The 23037-nt window shown below is 47.4% G+C and overlaps 2 protein-coding genes across 2 annotated transcripts in view; one reads left to right on the forward strand and one right to left on the reverse strand.

Moving 5' to 3' along the window:
• Positions 1–768: 768 nt before the first annotated feature.
• Positions 769–10861, reverse strand: ndufa2 (NADH:ubiquinone oxidoreductase subunit A2). The gene is made up of 3 exons (XM_052014327.1): positions 10701–10861; positions 3352–3458; positions 769–979 (listed from the first exon to the last, which is right to left on the reverse strand). The coding sequence occupies exons 1-3, from the start codon at positions 10808–10810 to the stop codon at positions 891–893; spliced, it is 306 nt and encodes a 101-aa protein (XP_051870287.1). The 5' UTR covers positions 10811–10861; the 3' UTR covers positions 769–890.
• A 331-nt stretch (positions 10862–11192) lies between these two features.
• The window catches only part of ik (IK cytokine), a 55801-nt gene continuing 43956 nt past the window's right edge, over positions 11193–23037 (forward strand). The window contains exons 1-6 of the mRNA XM_052014704.1: positions 11193–11344; positions 15185–15251; positions 16457–16549; positions 18324–18383; positions 20367–20534; positions 21627–21741. Of these exons, the coding sequence (XP_051870664.1) occupies positions 11329–11344; positions 15185–15251; positions 16457–16549; positions 18324–18383; positions 20367–20534; positions 21627–21741 (519 nt within the window). The 5' untranslated portion in view covers positions 11193–11328. The remainder of the gene's footprint in view (positions 11345–15184; positions 15252–16456; positions 16550–18323; positions 18384–20366; positions 20535–21626; positions 21742–23037) is intronic.

Raw genomic sequence — 23037 nt, forward strand, 5'->3', positions numbered from 1 at the left:
TCGCTTATTCTAATACACACCTTTAAACATAAGGTTGTGGGAGGGGGAAGAGCTTAAAGGTGATGTGAACGGCAAGTCCTTTTTTTTAAACTTAGAGAGTGGTAGGTGCCTGGAATGGGTCACCGGGGGTAGTAGTGGAAGCAGGCAGTTTGGTGGAGTTTAAGAGGCTTTTAGACAGACACATGAATATGAAGGGAATGGAGGGATGTGGATGATACACAGGAGGAGGACATTTAGTTTAGTTGGCATCAAGATCGGCACAACATCGTGGGCTGAATGGCCTGTCCCGAGCTGGACTGTTCTATGTTCATACCTCAACTGCCCTCATCTGGGTCAATGTCACATTTCAATTGATACTTCTGTACAGCACTTAAAACACTAAAACGCAAATTGTTGCGTGGAGAGAAGCAATAACTGGTCAGGTAAACAAGGAAGTTTTATTTTTCTGGAATTACTTCCAGGGGTGTTTGGTATTTAGTTTAACTGCTTTCACATCTGGGAACTCGAATTTCATCCAATTTCAGACAGCTGGGACGACGATCTGTGCAAACCATTACAGGCGCTAAGCGAAACGAGACCAAGAAATCCCAAGCCAACTCACAGCACAAATTGCCCTTAAATCTTGCACGGATGGGAAACTGTCGTACCAAGATGGTGCTCAGGCAATCAGGGACTGGTTTAATATTTTATCTGCTCGCTCATTAACAATGTTACAGCCAAAGACATTTGGAACATAACCACAGAAAATGGAAGCACACAGGACACAGATCCATTTTAAATTAGATTTATTTTACAGTTAAATTTCTTTCCACTGAGGGAAATCTGGCAATGCAGTGAAATGAACATTCCCGAGCCACTGTTTGTTCTTCACAGACTGATTGGTCTATAGTTCACGGCTTGGTAATCAGGGACTCCAACGCCTTCGCCACCTGCTCAGAGTTTAAATTATCCAATGGTACGTTCCTCTCTCTTCCAAAGTCTGAAACAGGAGGGAAAAGTGAACGCGTGCATCATAATCAGACCAGTAAACTGTATCTTAGGACAGAGTGTTCAGTCGGCCACCATTTCAATATGGGACATGCTTGAGTGAAACAGCAATGATTCTGCTGATTGTCTTAATATTTATGATATAAAGAAAAAGCTTTTACATATATAGTAGTTTTCATGACCATAAGTTTGTTTGCCATAAGACACAGAGGAGGCTATTCAGCCCACCTTCCTGGATCCCAACACAATCCCAACACCAGGATGCTGCCTGGATTAGAGGGCATGTGCTATCAGGAGAGGCTGGACAAACTTGGGCTCTTTTCTCTGGAGCGGCAGACACTGAGGGGTGATCTGTTGGAAGTGTATAAAATTATGAGGGGCATAGATAGGGTGGACAAGCAATATCTTTTTCCCCATTATTGAGCGATCCAATACCAGAGGGCATGCATTTAAGGTGAGAGGGGGTAGGTTCAGAACAGACATGAGGGGTACATTTTTTACTGAGAGAGTGGTGGACGCCTGGAATGCGTTGCCTGATAGGGTGGTGGAGGCAAATTCATTGGGGGCTCTTAAGAGGGGCTTGGATGGGCACATGAATGAGAGGAAAATGGAGGGATATGGGTATTCTGTAGGTAGGAGGGAAGAGGTATGTCGGCCGAATGGCCTACTTCTGCTCCCTTGTCTTGTGATCTTGTGAAATCTAAAATCAAAATTGAAAATGCTGGAAACGTCCAGAAGATACAGGAGCAGAATTAGACCATTCGGCCCGAGTCTGCTCCGCCATTCAAACATGGCTAATTTTTTCAACCCCATTCTCCCCATAACCCTTATGCCCCTTACCAATCAAGAACCTATCAATCTCTGCCTTAAATACACCCAATGACTTGGCCTCCACAGCCCTCCGTGGCAATGAATTCCACAGATTCTCCACCTTCTGGCTGAAGAAATTCCTCCTCATCTCAGTTCCAAAGGGACATCCCTTTATTCTGAGGCTGTGCCCTCGGATCCTGGACTCTCCCACTGATGGAAACATCCTCTCCACGTCCACTGTATCCAGGCCTTTCAGTATCTGGTAGGTTTCAATGAGATTCCACCATCCCACCCCCCCCCCCCCCCCCCATCCTTCTGAACACCATCAAATACAGGCCCAGAGATATCAAACGCTCCTCATACATTAACCCTTTCATTCCTGGGGTCATTCATGTGAACCTCCTCTGGACGCTCTCCAGGGCCAGTGCATCTTTCCTTTGATATGGGGCCCCATGCTCAGCAGGTCAGGCTGCACTTGTGGGAGGAGAAACACTTGTGGAACACCTGCGTTCAGTCCGCACGGGTGACCTGGACCTTCCTGTTACCTGCCACTTTAATTCTCCGCTCTGATCTATTGGTCTGTGGCCTCCTGCACTGTTACAGTGAGGTCCCACGCAAGCTTGAGGTACAGCACCTCACCTTCCATCTGGGCACACTATAGTCTTCTGGACTCAATATTACAACATCAGGTAACTTGATTTCTGTCTCTATCAGTCATCCATCTGTGATGTTGTCTCAGCTTGTTTTGTGCCCCCTCTGGGAGTGGAGGACATGCCCAGCCTGATCTGCTGGGCACATCCTCCTGCTCTGCATTTTGCAACTCCTACATACTTCTCTCACTCTCAAACTGCTCCCATTCACTCACTGACCAGATAACCTCAGCTTATCCCCACGGTCGTGCTGGTTTTGCCCTATCAGAGACATCCCCCTCCCCACCCTCATTGGGCAGAAGATACAAAAGCCTGCAAGCACATACCACCAGGCTCAAGGACAGCTTCTATCCCACTGTTATAAGACTATTGAACGGTCCCCTAGTACGATTAAGATGGACTCTTGACCTCATAATCTGCCTCGTTGTGGCCTTTACACCTTATTGTCTGCCTGCAATGCACTTTCTCTGTAACTGTAACACTCTATTCTGCATTCTGTTATTGTTTTACCCTGTACTACTCAATGCACTGTGTAATGAATTGATCTGTATGAATGGTATGCAAGGCAAGTTTTTCACTCAGTACATGTGACAACAATAAACCAATTTACCATGCAGCTTGGGACATGCAGCCTGAGGTTTTATTAAAGGTTACAGAATGAGGTGGCCACTCAGCCCATCATGCCTGTGCTAGCACTCTGAAGGTGCTGTGCAATTTCTTCTCCACTGCTTCAACTGAGCTCCAGAAAGTATTTCAAGCCACGTCTCTTGTATGAACAGTATGCAAGGCAAGTGTTTCACTGTACCTCAGTACAAGTGACAATAATAAACCAATTCCAACGTCAGGACATTTCTCCAATTTCAAGTGTTGTTTGCACTGTGACCAGTTGCATTTGGTTCCTTACCATATCGCGCCCATGCTCTAGACTGCACACCAGCAGATTCTCGGATTAGAATGGGAAATTCAGGATTCGCCTTCTTCATCGTCACATAGTGCTGCTCAATGAAATCCCTGGGTGAAGGAAAACAATAAAACCCACTGAACTGGAGAAGCAAAGGGGGCCCATTGTGCACTTATCACCTCTTTGTAAAGAACCACAACTAATCCCACTTCCCTGCAGCTGCCCACAGTTAAGTGTGGCCAGAAAAGTTTTCTGAAGCAACATGTTAGATGGCCCTACCAGAGAAGGGGCTACACCTGACCTCCTCTTAGGAAATGAGGCTGGGCAAGTGGTGGATGTGTCAGTGGGGGAAGTGGTTTGGGACCAGTGACCATAATTCTATTAGTTTCAAGATAGTCATGGAAATAGATAGGACCTCAAATTAAAGTCCTACATGAGGAGGGGGGAGGCTAATTTCAATGGCATCAGATAGGATGTCTCAAAAGTTGATTGGGGGAGGCTGTTTGCAGGTAAAGGTGTGGCAAGTGGGAGGCTTTTAAAAGTGAAACAAGGAGAGTTCGGGGCCAGGGTGAACTCTCATGGTAAGTTAGCGTGAAGGGCAAGGCTGGCAAGTTTATGGAACATAGTTGCCAAGGGATATTGGGGAAAAAGGAGGCATACATCAGATATAGGTAGCTGGGATCACGAGCCCCTTGAAAAGTACAAGGGATATAGGAGTACACTTAAGGAGGAAATTATGAGGGCAAAAGGGGCCTTGAGATACACCCGACAGATAAGATAAAGAAGAATCCCAAATGGTTTTATAAGTCAAGGTCCCTCATGGTAGGCTGATCCAAAAGGTGAAGGAATATGGGATCCAAGGAGACTTGGTAGATTGGATTCAAAATTAGCTTGGCCGCAGAAGACAGAAGCGGAGAGGTTTTGTTCTGACTGGACGTCTGTGACCAGTGGTGTTCCGCAGGGATCAGTGGTGGGACCTCTGTTGCTTGTAATATATATGAATGGATAGAAATGTAGGTGGGCTGATTAGTAAGTGTGCAGACAACACAGAAGTTGGCAGAATTGTCAATAGCGAGGAAGGTTGTCAAAGGATACAGCAGGGTAGAGATCAGCTGGAAATATGAGCAGAGAAATGATAGATGGAATTTAATCCGGACAAGTCTGAGGTGTTGCACTTTGGGAGGTCAAATGCAAGAGGAAACCATAAAGTAAATGGCAGGACCCTCAGGAGCATCGACGTACAGAGAGATCTTAGGGTGCAAGTCCATAGCTCCCTGACAGTGGCTACACAATTAGATCGAGTGGTAAGGAAGGGATATGGCATACTTGCCTTCATGAGTCAGAGCACTGAGTATAAAAGTTGGGAAGTCATATTGCAGCTGTACAATATGTTAGGCCACATTTGGAGTATAGTGTGCAGTTCTGGTTGTTGCATTAGCTAGGATCTGTGTAATGAATTGACCTGTTTGATCGGTTTGTAAGACAAGCTTTTCACTGTACCTCGGTACAAGTGACAATTATATACTGATGTGGAGGCTCTGGAGAGGGTGCAGAAGAGATTCACCAGGATGTTGCCTGGATTAAACATGACAACCTCAGTCTAAGGTTTCAACCTGGTTCGGTTGAATTTGAGTATTGTGTGCAGTTCTGGTTGCTACACTACAGGAAAGATGTTGTTAAGCTAGAAAGCGTGCAGAAAAAATTCACCAGGATGTTGCCTGGATTGGAGGGCTTGAGTTATTAGGAGAAATTGGATCAACTTGAAAAGCGGGCAAAGGAATAGCAGGATGGAATTTAACTCAGACAAGTGAGAAGTGATTCATTTTGAGAAGCTAAACTAGGGAAGGTCACCCACAGTGATTGGCAGGGCCCTGGGCAGTGTTGTTGAACAGAGAGAACAAGTACATAGTTCCCTGAAAGTGGCAACACAGATAGACAGGATGGTGAAGAGGGCATATGGCACACTAGCCTTCATTGGCTGAGGCACTGAGTACCAGAGGTTGGGACATTTGCACAGAACATTGGTTCGGTTGAATTTGAGTATTGTGTGCAGTTCTGGTCACTACACCACAGGAAAGATGTTGTTAAGCTAGAAGGGGTGAAGAAAAAATTCACAAGGATGTTGCCTGGATTGGAGGGCTTGAGTTAGTAGGAGAGATTGGATAGGATGGGTCTGTTTTCCCTGGAGCGAAGGAGGCCGAGAGGTGACATGGGAGAGGTACACAAAATTAAGAGAGGAATAGATAGGGTAGATAGCCAGAGTCTGTTTCCCATGGTAGGGGTGTCGAAATTTAGAGTGCATAGATTTAAGGTGAGGGGTCCGAGTCCATAGGACACTCAAAGCAGCTGCACAGGTTGACACTGTGGTTAAGAAGGCATATGGTGTATTGTCCTTCATCAATCGTGGAATTGAATTTAGGAGCCGAGAGGTAATGTTGCAGCTATGTAGGACGCTGGTCAGGCCCCACTTGGAGTACTCAGTTCTGGTCGCCTCACTACAGGAAGGATGTGGAAGCCATAGAAAGGGTGCAGAGGAGATTTACAAGGATGTTGCCTGGATTGGGGAGCATGCCTTATGAAAACAGGTTGAGGGAACTCGGCCTTTTCTCCTTGGAGCGACGGAGGATGAGAGGTGACCTGATAGAGGTGTATAAGATGATGAGAGGCATTGATCGTGTGGATGGTCAGAGGCTTTTTCCCAGGGCTGAAATGGTTGCCACAAGAGGACACAGGTTTAAGGTGCCAGGGAGTAGGTATAGAGGAGATATCGGGGTAAGTTTTTTTACTCAGAGAGTGGTGAGTGCGTGGAATGGGCTGCCGGCAACGGTGGTGGAGGCGGATATGATAGGGTCTTTTAAGAGACTTTTGGATAGGTACATGGAGCTGAGAAAGATAGAGGGCTATGGGTAAGCCTAGTAATTTCTAAGATAGGGACATGTTCAGCACAGCTTTGTGGGCCAAAGGGCCTGAATTGTGCTGTAGGTTTTCTACGTTTCTATGTATAAACATGATCTGAGGGGTAAATATTTCATAGAAAGAGTAGTCGGTATCTGGAATGAGCTGCCAGAGGAGGTGCTGGAGGCAGGAACAGTAACAGTATTTGAGTGGCACCTGGATAGGAATGAGCAGGGCATTGAGGGCTGTGGAATTAATGCAGGCAAATGGGACTAGCATCGATGGGCATGATGGCCGGCGTCGGTGCAGTGGGCCTGTTTCGTACGACCCCTGTCGATGTTTCTCCTTCGTATACTTCTCCATTGTGTAGACTGTGTGGGCATAATTAGGGACTAGATGCAGGCAGCGACTGCCGAGGACTGCCTGAAACACCTTGGCGGCCTTTGCATAGGTTTTAAATGTCTTGACAATCAAGGTCATTTAAAGTTCAAACAGATTTTAATAACTTAAACAGCTTTATTTATAAAATAATTAAAGTAAAATTATTTAATTGCTAGAATTAAAAACAATCAAATAAAATTTTTTTAAAAATCTTTTAATCAAGGGGGAGCGATTAAATGCAAACGAGTAGGGTAATGCCACATGCCAGCAATCCCTGGTGTGGTGCTGAGAAGGTGTGAGGTGCACCTGCCCCATCCCAGTTCAAGATATAGGTCAAGCGGTGGAACAGTGGGTCAGATCTGACAGCATCTGACCAGCAGTTCACTTCTGACTTCTTTGTTACAATGTACAGTGTTGGAAACCTGGAACAAACTCAACCCTACTCTACAGTTAGCTAGCTTTTCTCCACACAATTGGCTGAAGTTCAGTGGGCTTCAACCCATTATTAAATCTGTTTCCACCAACCTTTCAGGCAATGCATTCCAATAATTGGTTGCCACACAGATACTTCCATCAAGTTCATTCAATCTGTCTCCCCTGATAGCGCTTTCCTGTAGCAGATGGCAAGTTTTTTTCTGCTCATTCTGCTGAAACTCACCTCTGTTGCCAACTCAGTCAAATGAAATATGAACAGACTTATTAGATACTAGAAAACAAACTACACTGTTCAAAAGTTTGTAATTCAACTCTCCATTCTTATTGATTCTTAGGACACAGGCATCACAGAAAACACAGGAAAACTAATGGGCCAAATAACTCTTCAGTATTGCTCCACCATTCAATAAACTAATGGCTTATCTTAGATAGACACATGAATGATAGAGAAATGGAGGGCTATGTGGCAGGGAAGGGTTAGATAGATCTTTGAGCAGGATGAAATGTCGGCACAACATCGCGGGCCAAAGGGCCTGTACTGTGCTGTAATGTTCTACATTCTAGCTACTACCTCAACTTTCCCAACTGATCCACACATCCCTCGATTTCTTCAGGGTCCATTAGTCTATCCAACTCAGCCATGAATGAAGTGAATGACCAAGCATCCACAGCCCTCTACGGTCGAGAACTGTAAAGGTGCATATCAGCAGAAAGAGAAACTTCCTTAACTCAGGTTAGCTAATCAGCAATTAAAATGATTTTCAAGCCCCCAGTTTTACACTTCAATGAGAACAGATTTCACTTTTCAAAATGCAAGAGAAATGCCAGTCCAGTCAGCCCATCCCATCAGAAACCCTCTCATCTCAGGAATACAGGAAGTATTGTGCATTTTTGTTGTACTTTCTCCAAGGAGAGTGCACTCTTAGTAGCTCACCTCCCCCTTGCCCCCAACGTCTACCTCATCTTGCACCCTCCCACGTCACCAATCACCTCTCTCTGATCCGCATGTCATCTATCCCCCTTCCACCTCACCAGCCTATCACTGCCACCCCGACCTCACCACCCCCCCACCATTCCCCAACAACTCCCGATCAGTTGTCCCCACCCCAATCTTACCTTGCCTCAACATCTACCTCATCTTTCCCCCCCCTCCCACCTCACCAGTCCCACAGTCACTGCCTCAGTGCTTAGCCCGCTGGTCTACTCTCTTTACACCCACGACTGTGTGGCTGAGCAGAGCTCCAGTATCACCTACAAATTTGTCGACGACACCACTGTCGTTGGCTGAATCATGGGTGATGACAAGGCAGCATACAGGAGTGAGATAGAGCATTTTGTTGGGTGGTGCCACGATAACAACCTCATGCTCAACGTCAACAAAACCAAGGAGCTAATCGTTGACCAGAAAGAGGAAGTTGGGAGACTACATGTCAGTTCTCATTGGTGGATCAGAGGTGGGGAGGTTTAGCAGCTTCAAATACCTGGGCAGTAACATCTCAGATGAACTGTCCTGGGCCCAGCACGTACACATGTGCCAGCGCCTCTACTTTCTTAGAAGTTTAAGATTTGGCACGTCACCAAACGCTCTACCAAACCGCTACAGATGTACTGTTGAAAGTATCCTGACTGGTTGCATCACAGCTTCATATGGCATTTTCAACACATGGGAACGCAAGAGGCTGCAGAGAGTAGTAGGCACAGCCCTCCCCACCACTGACAGCATCTACAGGAGGCGCTGACTCAAGAAGGCAGCATCTATCATCAAAGATCCCCGCCATCAGGGTCATACCCTCTTCTCACTGCTACTATCAGGCAGGACTTCATCCTGAAATCTCACACAACCAAGTTAAAGACCAGCTACTTTCCTACAACCATCAGGTTCTTGAACCAACCTGCACAATCCGAACCCTACCTCAGCAACGGAACACTACAGACCACCTCTTGCATTACCATGGACTCTGTGTCTTTTTTTCCCCCACTAATGTCTTGCTTTTGCACACTTTTCTTTCCTCTCTTTTTCACTGTCTTGTATAATTTATGCTTTGTGTGTTGTCTGAACCTACCTGCCTGTGATGCTACTGCAAGTTTTTCATTGTACCTGTACCTCACTGTACTTGACCTTGTCCCCTCCCACCTCACCATTTCCCCATCAGCCCCCGATCACTACTCCCACACCCCAACTTCCATTCACCCCCAATCCCTACCTCATCTTTTCCCTCCCACCTCACCTGTCCCCAATCACTTCTCTGCCACCCCAACCTCACCTCGCCCCCCCTCACCCCACCTTGTCCCGTCACCCCCATCACCCCACCTTGTCCCCTCACCCGCACCTCACCTTGTCACCCCTCACCGTCCCCCCTCCTCACCTCACCCCCTCCCTCACCTTGTCCCCCCTCACCTTCACCTCCTCCCTTACCTTGTCCCCCCTCACCCCACCTTGTCACCTCACCCCCCTCACCTTCACCTCACCTCTCACCTCACCCTGTCCCCCCTTCTCACCTCACCCCCTCCCCCCTCACCTCACCCCCCCACCCCTCACCTCACCCCCCCACCTTCACCTCACCTCCCCCCCTCACCTCCCCCCCTCACCTCTCACCTCACCTCCCCACCTACCTCCCCCCCTCCCCTCACCCCTCCCCTCACCTCACCCCCTCTCCCCCCTCACCTCACCCCCTCCCCCCACCCCACCCCCTCCCCCCCTCACCTCACCCCCCCTCCCCCCTCACCTCACCCCCCCTCCCCCTCACCCCACCCCCTCCCCCTCACCTCACCCCACCCCCTCCCCCCTCACCTCACCCCCTCCCCCTCACCTCTCTCACCTCACCCCCTCCCCCTCACCTCTCTCACCTCACCCCCTCCCCCCTCACCTCACCCCACCCCACCCCCTCCCCCCTCACCTCACCCCCTCCCCCCCTCACCTCACCCCACCCCCTCACCCCTCACCTCCCCCCCTCACCTCACCTCGTCCCCCCTCCTCACCTCACCCCACCCCCTCACCTCACCCCACCCCCTCCCTCCTCACCTCACCTTGTCCCCCCCTCACCTCACCCCACCCCCTCCCCCCCCTCACCTCACCCCACCCTCCCCCCCTCACCTCACCCCCTCCCCCCCTCACCTCACCCCACCCTCCCCCCCCTCACCTCACCCCCTCCCCCCCTCACCTCACCCCCTCCCCCCCTCACCTCACCCCACCCTCCCCCCCCTCACCTCACCCCACCCTCCCCCCCTCACCTCACCCCACCCTCCCCCCCCTCACCTCACCCCACCCTCCCCCCCCTCACCTCACCCCACCCCCCCCCCCTCACCTCACCCCACCCTCCCCCCCTCACCTCACCCCACCCTCCCCCCCTCACCTCACCCCCTCCCCCCTCCTCATCACCCCGTCCCCCCTCCTCATCACCCCCTCCCCCCTCCTCATCACCCCCTCCCCCCTCCTCACCTCACCCCCTCCCCCCCTCACCTCACCCCCTCCCCCCTCCTCACCTCACCCCCTCCCCCCTCCTCACCTCACCCCCTCCCCCCCTCACCTCACCTTGTCCCCCCTCCTCACCTCACCCCCCTCTCACCTCACCTTGACCTCCCCTCATCTCAACCCCCCCCCATCTCAATTCCCTCCCTCCCCCGGCCCCGGCCTTCCTCACCGGGCCCCCTGGCTGGCCGCCGAGCTCTGACACAGGTGGATCCGCAGCTCCCGCAGGTTCTGGCTCAGCTTCGACCCGATGCCTCTCACCACGGCCGCCGCCGCCGCCATCCCGCACCAGTCCCTGTGATGTCACCTCCGTCCACCTCCAATCCGGATGCGGGGCCGCACTGATTGACAGCAGGCGGGACCACTCAGCATCGAGGCCATCAGAAGGCGGGGGGGAGAGAAACCATGTTGACGGACGTCACAGTAGACCAATCATCATGGGGTCTGGCGCCGGATTGACCAATAGAAATAGAGAGGCGAGGACGGCCTTGATTGCCTCGATAAGGACCAATTGGACCAACAGGCTGCCTCGTCGTTGAGTGGCTATCGGCAGCAGTCACTCAATTCGGTTCTGTGATCTGATTGGAGATTCTGTGTGTGACATCACAGGGACTAGCGCAATCGGAAACGAGGGTTTAACGGAGATTGACCAATCCGAGGAAGAAGGAGGAGGGACGGTGGGGCTTGTGGGATAGGCGCTGGAGGTCTGGAGGAGTTGCCGAGCGTCGGTCTTGTTGTGGGGTCGAACCCGCGTCGTGGCGGCTGTTTAGTCGGTGGGACAGACCCGAAGGGCGGTCAGGATGCCGGAGAGAGACAGTAAGTGGCCGGGTCCCGGCGCTGCTGGGCCGGAGGGCGGAGTGGGCCCGAGGCCCTGCGAGGTGGGGGAGGCCGCTGTCGTCGACGCCTCCCCCCCGGCCCCGGCCCCCGACGCCGCCGCCTCCTCCCCGTGTCCCGGCCCTTCAGTCAGGATCAGGTTCATTATCATTGACTCGTGTCGTGAAATTTGTTGTTCTGCAGCAGCAGTACAAGTGCAAAGGTGTAAAATTACTATAAATTATAAAATAAAGAGTGCAAAATAAAAGGAATAATTCTGAGGGGTATGGACAGAGTTAATGCGAGCAGGCTCTTTCCACCTAGATTAGGAGAGATAAGTACGAGAGGACATGGCTTGAGGGTGAAAGGGGAAAGGTTTAGGGGGAACTTCTTCACTCGGAGAGTGGTGGGGGTGTGGGACGAGCTGCCACCTGACGTGGTAAAGAATAGGTTTTAAGAATAAATTGGGTAGATACATGGACGGGAGAGGTCTGGAGGGTTGTGGACTGAGTTCAGGTCAATGGGACTAGCGGAATAAAGTTTCGGCACAGACTAGAAGGGCTGAATGGCCTGCTTTTCTGTGCTGTAGTGTTCTATGGTTCTAACAAGGGAGTGTTCATAGGTTCCTGAACCGTTCATAAATCTGATGGCGGAGGGGAAGAAGCTGTTCCTGAATCGTTGAGTGTGGGTCTTCAGGCTCCTGTAGCTCTTCCCCGGTGGTAGTAATGAGAAGAGGGCATGTCCTGGATGGTGAGGGTCCTTAGTGATGGATGCCCCTCCTTGAGGCGTCGCCTCTTGAAGACGTCCTCGATGGTGGGGAGGGTTGTGCCTGTGATGGAGCTGGCTGAGTCTACAACCCTCTGCAGCCTCTTGCGATCCTGTGCATTGGAGCCTCCATACCAGGCTGTGATGCAACCAGTTAGAATGCTCCCCACTGTACATTTGCAAAAGTGTTTGGTGACATACCAAATCTCAAACTCCTAACAAAGTAGAGCCACTGGTGTGCCTTCTTCGTGATTGCATCAATGTATTGGACCCAGGATAGATCCCCTGTGATGTTGACATCCAGGAACTTGAAGCTGCTCACCCTTTCCACCATTGACCCCTCAATGAGGACTGGTGTGTGTTCTCCCAACTTTCCATTCCTTGGTCTTGCTGACATCAAGTGTGAGGTTGTTGTTGCGACACCACTCAACCAGTTAATCTATCTCACTGCTGTACACCACCTCATCGGCACCTCAGATTATACCAATGACAACCTGGCTCAGGGCTTGACAATTATAAAGGGGTGGATCAGGCTATGTCAATGTGAGATGGTCACTAAGAAATCATAGGGAATTCAGAAGAAACTTCTTTACCCAAAGGGTTTATCGAGGTTTATATAATTTATAAGGGGCATAACCCATGAACACTACCTTTTTTTGCACTATTTATTTATTTTTTAGTTTATAGTAATTTTATGTCTTTGCACTGCTGCAAACCAACAAATTTCATGTCATCTAAGTCAGTGATGATAAATCTGATTCTGATTAGATGATCATAGTCTCTTTTCTTCCGCGCCCCCCCTCCTCCCCCCCCCCCCCCCCCCCCCCCCCCCCCCAGGATAGGGGAGTCTAAAACTAGGAGGTATGCTTTGAACGTTCTGAGGGGGGAATTTTTCACGCAAAAAGTAGCTGATACCTGGAATGAGGTGGTGGAGGCAGCATTTAACAGGCATTTGAACAAGTACTTGAATGAGCAGGGCATAGAGGGCTATGGAATTAATGCAGGTGTGGGACTAGTACCAAAGGCATGCTGGTTGGCATAGACGCAGTGGACTGCAGGACTCCTTTCACATGACTCCTGTAGATGTTTCCCCTTCGTGTAATTCTCCAGTGCGTGGAGAGGCTTGGGCTGGATGTGCTGTATTCTCCTCGAGGACCTCTGTTGGGGGGCATGGGAAGCAATTGTCGCTGTTTTGGGTTGAAACCCTGCATCAGGTTAGAAGGGAAAGATTTAAAGGGGAACTGAGGTGCAATAAAATGGAGAGGACAGGACACTGCAGATGCTGGGATGTGGAGCAGAACAGAAACTGATGGAGGAATTCATCAGGTCAGACAGCATAAGTGGAGGCAAAAGGCTGGTCAGCGTTTTGGGTTGGGACTCTCCACAGATGCTGCTTGACCCACTGAGTTCCTCCAGCAGTTTACTTTTTGTTCTGAGGGACAAGTTTGTCACACAGAGGGTGGTGGGTGTATGGAACGAGCTGCCAGAGGAAGAAGTAGAGGTGGGTACAGTTACGGTGTTTAAAAGGCATTGGGCGAGTTCGTGGACAGAAAAGGTTTAGAGAGATGTGAGCTGAATGCAGGCAGATGGGACCAGCTCAGGTGGGCACCTTGATCGGCATGGACCAGTTGGGCCGAAGGGCCTGTTTCCGTGCTGAATGACTCTGTGACTCAAAAGAAAGTATTGAACAGATGATTACCATCTGTAAATGTTCCTGCAGAGCTGAGGTAGTAAATGTGACCCTGTCAGTAGAAAAAAAAGCAGGGAGAGGGAAAAGTGGGAGCATAAAGGGCTGCAAAGCAATATAGACTGATTAAAGGAATGGGCAAGAAGCTGGCAGATGGCCTAATGGTGGCGAAGTGTAGGGTTATCCATTTCGGGAAGAAGAATGAAAAAGCAAAGCATTACTTAAATGAAGCAAGACTGCAAAATGCTGCCATACAATGAGATCTGAGGGTGCAAATACATGGAACACAAAACGTCAGTGTACAGCACAGCAAGTAATCAGAAGTATAATGGAATGTTGGCCTTTATTACAAAAGATATGCAGTATAAAAGTGGGAAAGTTTTGTTGCACAATTACAGGATACTGATGAGACCACACCTGGAGCACTGCATAAAGTTTTGTCATCCTTATTTAAAGAATGATGTATTTGCATTGAGTGAGTTGCATTTCTGGGATGAAGGGATTGACAGCTGAAGAATGGTTGAGCAGGTTGGGCCTGCAATCGTTAGAGTTCAGTAGAATGAGAGGTGATCATATCGAAGCATGAGATTCTGAGGGACATTGACAGAATGGATCCTGAGAGGACATTTCCCCAAGTGCGAGTCTGTAGCTTTGGGATAACGGGTCATCTGTTTAAGACAGAAATGAGGAGGAATTTCTCTGAGAGTTGTCAACGTTTGGAGTTTTCTGCAGGGAGCTGTGGAGGCAGAGTTATTGGATGTCTTCAAGACGGAGATTGACAAATGTTTGAACTACAAGGGATTGAGGAGCGTGGGAGAGATTTGATCAGCCACGATCTTGTTCAATGGCAGAGCCGGCTCGATAGGTTGATTGACCAACTGCTGCTGCGGTTTCCTATGTAAAACCACGGTCCTCTGCCCTCTGAGCACCAGAAAGTGCTGGAAATAAATAGCAAATCGGGCAGCATCTGATGAGAGAAAAAAAATAGTTAATGTCTCAGTGTTGTAATTAGTGAATTGATTGTTTTCTATAGCTGTATGATCCAGTGTTCAGTTTTGCTTGTCACACTGTACACTAGGGGCAATGACTTGACTGTTGGCCTATATCCTTGCATGTGAATATATGATGCAGAAAAAGTGTGTTGAACAAATCTCTTACAAACAAATAGTCTTAACCAGTATAGTAAAACAAGGGGCAGATGGGCTTGATCATGTTAGGAAGAATTGCTGGGTGTGGTATGGTAGTAAAGTGGTTAAGTTATTGGACTAGGCTAAGACTGATCTGGGAAAATCAATTCAAATCCTATCATGCCTCTTCAAGTTGGGGTTTAACGTTTGTTTCTTTTAATTTTGAAAGAATATCTTCACCTGATTTATGTTCCCTCACTGCAGATGAGCCGTTTTCAAACCCTCTGGCGCCGGATTCACACGAGATGGAAGATCCTCGGTCACTGAATCAGTGAGTATCCCACAGCTATGGAAAGGGAGTCTTGCTTCTCTCAGAGAAGCAAACTTCACAGATGAATACCATTTGGCCCTCATGCCTGTGCTAACTTTTTGAACACTCCCTTGATCTTGTGTTACCGTGTAACTTCTTTCCTCTGATTCCTACCAGAGTTACTAGTAGAGTGTGCTTCCACCACCAGTGTATTTCAGGAATCACTTGGCTTCACTCCTCTTCCCTGTTTTAGTAAGCTTAAATTCTTATCATCTGATTGCAAATCCTTCTAAGAATGGAAATAATTTTCCTAGCAGGTACCTCCCTAATATTTTGATATTTCCTCACAAAATAGGAGGAGGCAATTCAGCCCATCAAATCTCTGCTGACTCCCAGAGCAACGCAATTCCTCTGCTCATTTCCCTGTAATCTATTCTTTCTCACATCCAGTTTACACCCCCTCTCCTGTGTGAAGGGCTGGGGCTATTCAGAACAAAGGCCATCAGCATCTTCTCTGAGCAGCTGGAGCTGATTAATAAATTCTGGCACTGCTGTTGACATCCATATCCTGGGAGTTCATCAGAAAATTAAGATCAAAGCAAAACTGCAGTCAGCAGGTCAGGTAGCATCTGTAGAAAGAGAAACAGTTAATGTTTCGGGTCCAAGTGACTTCCTTGGAACTGAGAAAGTGGGACAAAGGGCCTTCAACCTGAAATGTTTCTCTTTCTGCAGCTGCTGCCTGACCTGTGTGTGTGTGCGTGTGTGTGGTATTTTCTGCTTTTATTTTTGAGAATTAATTCTTGTTCTAAATTTCTTAGCCCGAGTGCATGATTTTCTGAAAAGTCAATAGATAACCAATAGATAATCAAGCAGTTGCAGGCATGGTAGCGTAACGCTATTACAGCACCAGCAACCTGGGTTCAATTCCGGCCACTATCTGTAAGGAGTTTGAACGTTCTCCCCATGTCTGCGTGGGTTTCCTCCAGGTGCTCCAGTTTCCTCCCACATTCCAAAAGATGTACAGGTTAGAAAGTTGTGGTCATGCTATGTTGGCGCTGGAAGCGTGGCGGTACTTGCAGGCTGCCCTCAGAATACTCTACTTAAAAAGATGCATTTCACTGTGTGTTTCGATGTACGTGACAAGTAAAGATGTCTTGTCTTGATGCCCGTAACACTGAGGTACACTTGTTGCACTTCTATTAAAATTGTACTGTTGCTTTTCATAGATCCAAGCTGACCAATGAGGACTTCCGAAAGTTGCTGATGACCCCAAGGTCAACACCATCATCAGCTCCACCTTCAAAAACTCGCCAACATGAGTGAGTATAATGAGATGGTCAGGGGTTTAGAGAAGAGTTTAATTCTGAGAATGCTTGTTTATAGATTTCTCTTTCAAACGTTCCTTTAGTTATGTAGTTAATTAAAAACAGTGCAAAGCTTTTCTTTGGTCAACAGTGTGATTGGGCTTGCCAAGCTTTTAAATCCTGTGCACTTTTCTTCCTCTTGCAAGGAAGACCCAGACACATAAGCAGGGTAAGTCCAATGAAGACGCCAGGGTGTATTCTTAGCAAGCCCAGACACCAGTACAATTTACTATTTCTTCATGTGTCTAAAACCTGGAGCTCCTAACCAACAGCACCGTGGATGCACCTTCGCCAGAAGGACTGCAGTGGTTCAAGAGAGCAGCTCAGCGCCACCTTCTTGAGGACAGTTAAGAAACGGACAATGAGTGACAGCTTTACCAGCAAAACCCAGAAGTCAATTTGATTGTAAATATTTCTACTGGCCTCCAAAGACTGGGAAATGGCAGTTATTGATTGTAATGTTCTGGTCGCCTCATTATGGGAAAGATGTGGAGGCGTTGGAAAGGGTGCAGAGATTTACCAGGATGCTGCCTGGATTAGACAGTATGCATTATGAGGAGAGACTAAGGGAGCTGGGGCTTTACTCATTGGAGAGGAGGAGGATGAGGGGAGACATGATAGAGGTGTACAAAATATTAAGAGGAATAGATAGAGTGGACAGCCAGCGCCTCTTTCCCAGGGCACCAATGCTCAGTACAAGAGGGCATGGCTTTAAGGTAATGGGTGGGAAGTTCAAGGGAGACATCAGACGGGTTTTTCACCCAGAGAATGGTTGGTGCATGGAATGCGCTGCCTGGGGTGGTGGTGGAGGCTGATAAATTGGGCAAGTTCAAGAAATTGTTAGATAAGCATATGGAGGAATTTAAGATAGAGGGATATGTGGGAGGAAGGGGTTAGATAGTCTTAAGTGGTTTGAAGGTCAGCACAACATGGTGGGCTGAAGGGCTTGTATTGTGCTGTATTGTTCTATGGTTCTATTACTGTGGCTCAAGAAGGTGCCTCACCACTGGCATGTCAGGGGAAGCTTCAGATGGGCAATAAGATTGTCCCTCTCTCACTGTTCTCCCACTGCTGTTTCTACTGTGCTTCAACAATCTCCTCCCCCTTCCCCCTTTCTTCCCCCACCACCCCAGCTCCATCTGCCCATCATCCCCCACCTCACCTGCCAGCCCCACCCTTTCACCTCTTCCCTCTGGTTATCTTCCCTCGACATTTTCAGCCCTGATGCAGGGTCTCAACCTGAACATCGACTATCACCTTGACCCGCTGAGTTCTTCCAGCAGTTTGTTTTTTGCTGTTGATAAAATAATAATGTTTCTGCAGATTTAACCTGACAAATGCAAAACTTTATCCTTGCTATCGACACCCACGTCTCAGATATATAAAAGCAACTCACTGATACAATATTAGTGCAGCCATTATATTAAAAATTGTCTGGTAAACTTCCAAAGAGTGTTGTGAATGTGAGATGGTGTAGTTGGGGTGAGTAGTGTAAATCCAGTTGAAGGGAAGTTCAGTAAACTAGGAAAAAGTAATAAAAAGTGATCTAGGCTGGGAAGAATCTACTTGGAGCATAAATACTGGCACGAACCAGTTTGGCAGCGTGGCCTGTTTTGTAGCTGTGTAATGCAGGATCTTAATCTGAACTACTTACCATTTCCATTTGTTAAACAGCTCTCTGAGCACTTGGTGTGGGTGTAATCAAATGTTTGCTAACGTCTTGTTACAGGATGCCAAGGGAGTACAATGAGGAGGACGATCCCGCTGCCCGTAGGAGGAAGAAGAAAAGGTAAGCTTGATGGAATTCCTTCAAAAGGTCTCGGGGTGTGTGGTCAAGTTGCATGTGGAGGGTTTAGAATGTTAGTTGCAAATTCGTCTCAGGCACATTGTGTCACTAAACTGGACATTTGGGTGAGTACGTGGATAGGGAAGGTTTAAAGGGATATGGGTGAAACACTGAAGAATGGGACTAGCTCGGGTCAGCATGGATAAGTTGGGCCGAAGGGCCTGTTTCCATGTTGTACTACTCCGATTCTATAACTGATTTATTTTTCTTCAATTTGGCAATGCTTCCTCTCTGCCATCAGATTTCTGAACTGTCCATGAACCCATGAACACTACTTCGTTATTCCTTTTTTGCACTATTTATTAATTTGGTAATGTATAGTAACTTTTACGTCCTTGCACTGTACTGCTGCTGCAAAACAACAAATTTCACGACATATAAATCAGTGATAATAAACCTGATTCCAGTTCAGAGCCAAAGAGTAGGGCAGCACCAATTTGGAATACTGTAGGAGGAAAGTGAATGTAGAGCAGTGGTTAGAGAGTGCCAGGCTTGGGTCTGGTTGGTAGGGTGAGCCTGCATGAAGAGACGGAAGCATACAGAGTGGCATATTTGAGGACTGGAGGAATATGCAAAGAGAAAGGGCAGAAGAGACAGGCTAAAAGGTATCATAAGCAGGAAAACTTGTTCTGAAGGTTGAGGTTTTGGAAGTTGGGCAAAGTTGGAGTTTATTTCCTTTATTTGCATGATGTCTTGGTATTATAGGAAGGGTTGGAAAGGGTGCAGAGGAGATTTACCAGGATGCTGCCTGGTTTGGAGAGTATGGATTATGAGGAGAGACTAAAGGAGCTAGGGCTTTACTCTTCGGAGAGGAGGAGGATGAGGGGAGACATGATAGAGGTGTACAAAATATTAAGAGGAGTAGATAGAGTGGACAGCCAGCGCCTCTTTCCCAGGGCACCAATGCTCAGTACAAGAGGACATGGCTTTAAAGTAATGGGTGGGAAGTTCAAGGGAGATGTCAGAGGAAGGTTTTTCACCTAGAGAGTGGTTGGGGCATGGAATGCGCTGCCTGGGATGGTGGTGGAGGCAGGTACATTGGTTGAGTTCAAGAGATTGTTGGATAAGCATATGGAGGAATTTAAAATACAGGGATATGTGGGAGGAAGGGGTTAGATAGTATTAAGCATGGTTTAAAGGTTGGCACAACATGGTGGGCCGAAGGGCCTGTATTGTGCTGTATTGTTCTATGGTTTCTATAGCCATTATGTCACTTAATGAAATTGTATTGCAGAAAAGTAGTTGAAATCTTTATTAGTAATTAAACAGTTTAGCCATGACAAACCTCATCACGTCAAGCATTTATCATTTCTTTGAGAAATGAATCTATCTTCTCTGTTAGATTTGTGATCTAAAGTGAGAGATGGTCGTGTTGTCTGTCCAGACTATAGGGGGAGAAAACCACTGTTCTTTTAGACCCTTGCATTCTACCCACCATTCAGGATTTTTGTTTTCCTTACAAGGATTTGTACTTTCCTCATTTGGAAGTGACAAGTGAATCTGCTTCACCACCCTTTCAGGCAGAATGTTCCAGTCGAAGGGTCTCGACCTGAAAAATGCCAACTACACATTTCCCTCCACAGATGCTGCCTGACCCACTGAGTTCCTCCAGCAGCTTGGTTTTGTTTTGTATTCCAAATCAGAATTTAGTTGGAAAATTTCCTGCGATACACTTAGCTGCAATCTTCCACTGCATTTCCCATTTTTTCACTTTGCACGTCAGATGTCCATTTTAAGTGACATTCAAGCATCAGCTCTATGCTGTGACACTTGTTCACTGGGAACCAAATAAAGTTTTTCTCTAGAGCTTACTTGGAGTTTTCTTTGGTTAACAGCCAGGCAGTGATACTTCATTCTATGTTGTTTTTGAATCCCGATGAAAGAGGCAGAGCTATTGGAGTCAACCTTTGTTCAATTTGCTTTCAGTTATTATGCGAAGCTGCGACAGCAGGAGTTAGAGCGAGAGCGTGAGCTGGCCGAGAAGTACCGCGATCGAGCGAGGGAGAGACGAGATGGTGTGAACAAAGATTACGAGGAAACTGAGCTCATCAGTACGACAGCAAACTACAGAGCTGTTGGACCAACTGCTGAGGCGTAAGTGCAGACACCAGGTGAATTCCATTCAGTCTTTGGAGACGCAGCTCGCAATCTACATTCAGAACAGCTAGTCATTTTATTCTTGTTTAAAAGATAATTACTTAACAGACTTTTAGATAGACAGATGAATGATGGAAAAATGGGGAGCTATGTGGGAGGGAAGGATTAGACAGATAATGGAGCAGGATAAAATGTCGGCACAACATTGTGGGCTGAAGGGCCTGTACTGTGCTGTAATGTTCTATGTACTTATTAACATCACTTTCAAATTTGCCAATTGTGGTGGTCAAAGTACTCCAGTATTTTAGACCAAAACTCCTGTGTTTGCATCTAGTTAAGGTGCCTGGAACACGAGCAATCATGAGTAAATGGATGCTCATTAAATTAGATCAACAATGTGTCATGGTTGTGTTACTGCTGTAATACCCCAGAGGCAGGAGCTAATGGTCCACAGCCATAAGTTCAAATCCCACCACAGCAGCTATGAAATTTAGATTTCATTAATTAAATAAAATTTTACCCCAATTTTTCAGATATCTAATGAAGACCTACCTGATTATTGTAATATCTGGTTTGCCCATGTATTGATATTGGTTTATTATTGTCACTTGTACCGAGGTACAGTGAAAAACTTGTCCTTGCATGCTGATCGTACAGGTCAATTCATTACACAGTGCAGTTACATTGAGTTAGTACAGAGTGCATTGATGTAGTACAGGTAAAAACAGTAACAGTACAGAGTAAAGTGTCACAGCTACAGAGAGAGTACAGTGCAATAAAGTGCAAGGTCACAACAAGGTAGATCGTGAGGACAGAGTCCATCTTATCGTATAAGGGAACTGTGCCATCATGCTCTTTGAGGCCTGTATGTGACTCTAGACCTAAATCATGTGTTGAATCTTAATTGCCCTTTGAAATGGCTCTTCAAGCATCACCATGTCTGCTATGCAATCCATTTTATTTTTTCCCTCACGTTTTTGTTTCAGCAACACCTTGAGCAAACCTAATAGCCAAGTCTCTTTTAAACCATGATGTGAACGGTGTCAGTATTTTCTGCCACTTTCAGTAACTCTCTTCTGTTTGATGCAGGGACAAGTCTGCTGCAGAGAAGAGGCGGCAGCTGATCCAGGAGTCCAAGTTCTTGGGTGGTGACATGGAGCACACTCACTTGGTGAAGGGGCTGGATTTTGCCCTCCTGCAAAAGGTTAGCAGCTGCCCATTTGAAGAGGGGAAAGATCCCCAAAGTCTTTGAGGAGGGAATCTTTCAAAAGGCAATATCCGATGCCCGGGTTGCAAGTGCTGTAAGAGCATAGCTTTGCTGTAGACATAAATTTAATACCATAAATGGCATGACCCTTAGGAGCACTGATGTACGAGGGATCTTGGTGTGCAAGTCCATAGCTCCCTAAAAGAGTGATACAAGTGGATATGGTGGTAAAAGAGAATACAACAGACTTGCCTTCATTGGTTGGGGCATTGAGTATAAAAGTGAGGAAGTCATGTTGCAGCTGTATAAAACTTTGGTTAGACCACATTTGGAGCATTGTGTGCAGTTTTGGTCGCCACATTACAAGAAGGATGTGGAGGCGTTGGAGAGGGCACAGAAGAGGGTCCCCAGGATGTTGTCTGGATTGGAGCAACAAACCATCTGCTGGAGGAACTCAGGGAGTCGAGCTGCATCTGTGGGAGGAAAGGAACCGTCGATATTTCAGGTCAAAGCCTTGCATCAGGACCCGAAACATTGACAATTCCTTTCCTCCCACAGATGCTGCTCAACTTCCTGAGTTCCTCCAACAGATTGTTCCTTGCTCCAGATTCCAGCATCTGCAGTCCCTTGTGTCTCTCTGTTGTCTGAGTACATTGGCTATAAGGAGAGTTTGGACAAACTTGCTTTGTTTTCTCTCGAGTGTCAGAGTGTGAGGGGTGATCTGATAGAATTCTATAAAAGTATGAGAGACGTAGATCGTCTTTTTCCCAGGATGGAAATGTCAGATAGTAGAGAGTGTAGGTTTAAGACCATAAGACAAAGGAGCAGAAGTTGGCCATTTGGCCCATCAAGTCTGCTCTGCCATTCTATCGTGAGCTAATCCATTCTCCCATTTAGCCCCACTCCCCCGCTTTCTCACCATAACCTTTGATGCCCTGGCTACTCAGATACCTATCGATCTCTGCCTTAAATACACCCAACGACTTTGCCTCCACAGCCGCCCGTGGCAACAAATTCCACAGATTCACCACTCTCTGGCTAAAGAAATTTCTCCACATCTCTGTTCTGAATGGGCGCCCTTCAATCCTGAAGTCGTGCCCTCTTGTACTAGACTCCCCTACCATGGTAAACAACTTTGCCACATCTACACAGTCCAGGCCTTTTAACATTCGAAATGTTTCTATGAGGTTCCCCCATAATTCTTCTGAACTCCAAGGAGTACAGCCCAAGAGTCGTCAAACGTTCCTCATATGTTAACCCTGTCATTCCTGGAATCATTGTAGTGAATCTTCT

Source organism: Pristis pectinata, chromosome 4 (assembly GCF_009764475.1).
Source record: "Pristis pectinata isolate sPriPec2 chromosome 4, sPriPec2.1.pri, whole genome shotgun sequence".
In the NCBI taxonomy this organism is placed as follows: Eukaryota; Metazoa; Chordata; class Chondrichthyes; order Rhinopristiformes; family Pristidae; genus Pristis; species Pristis pectinata.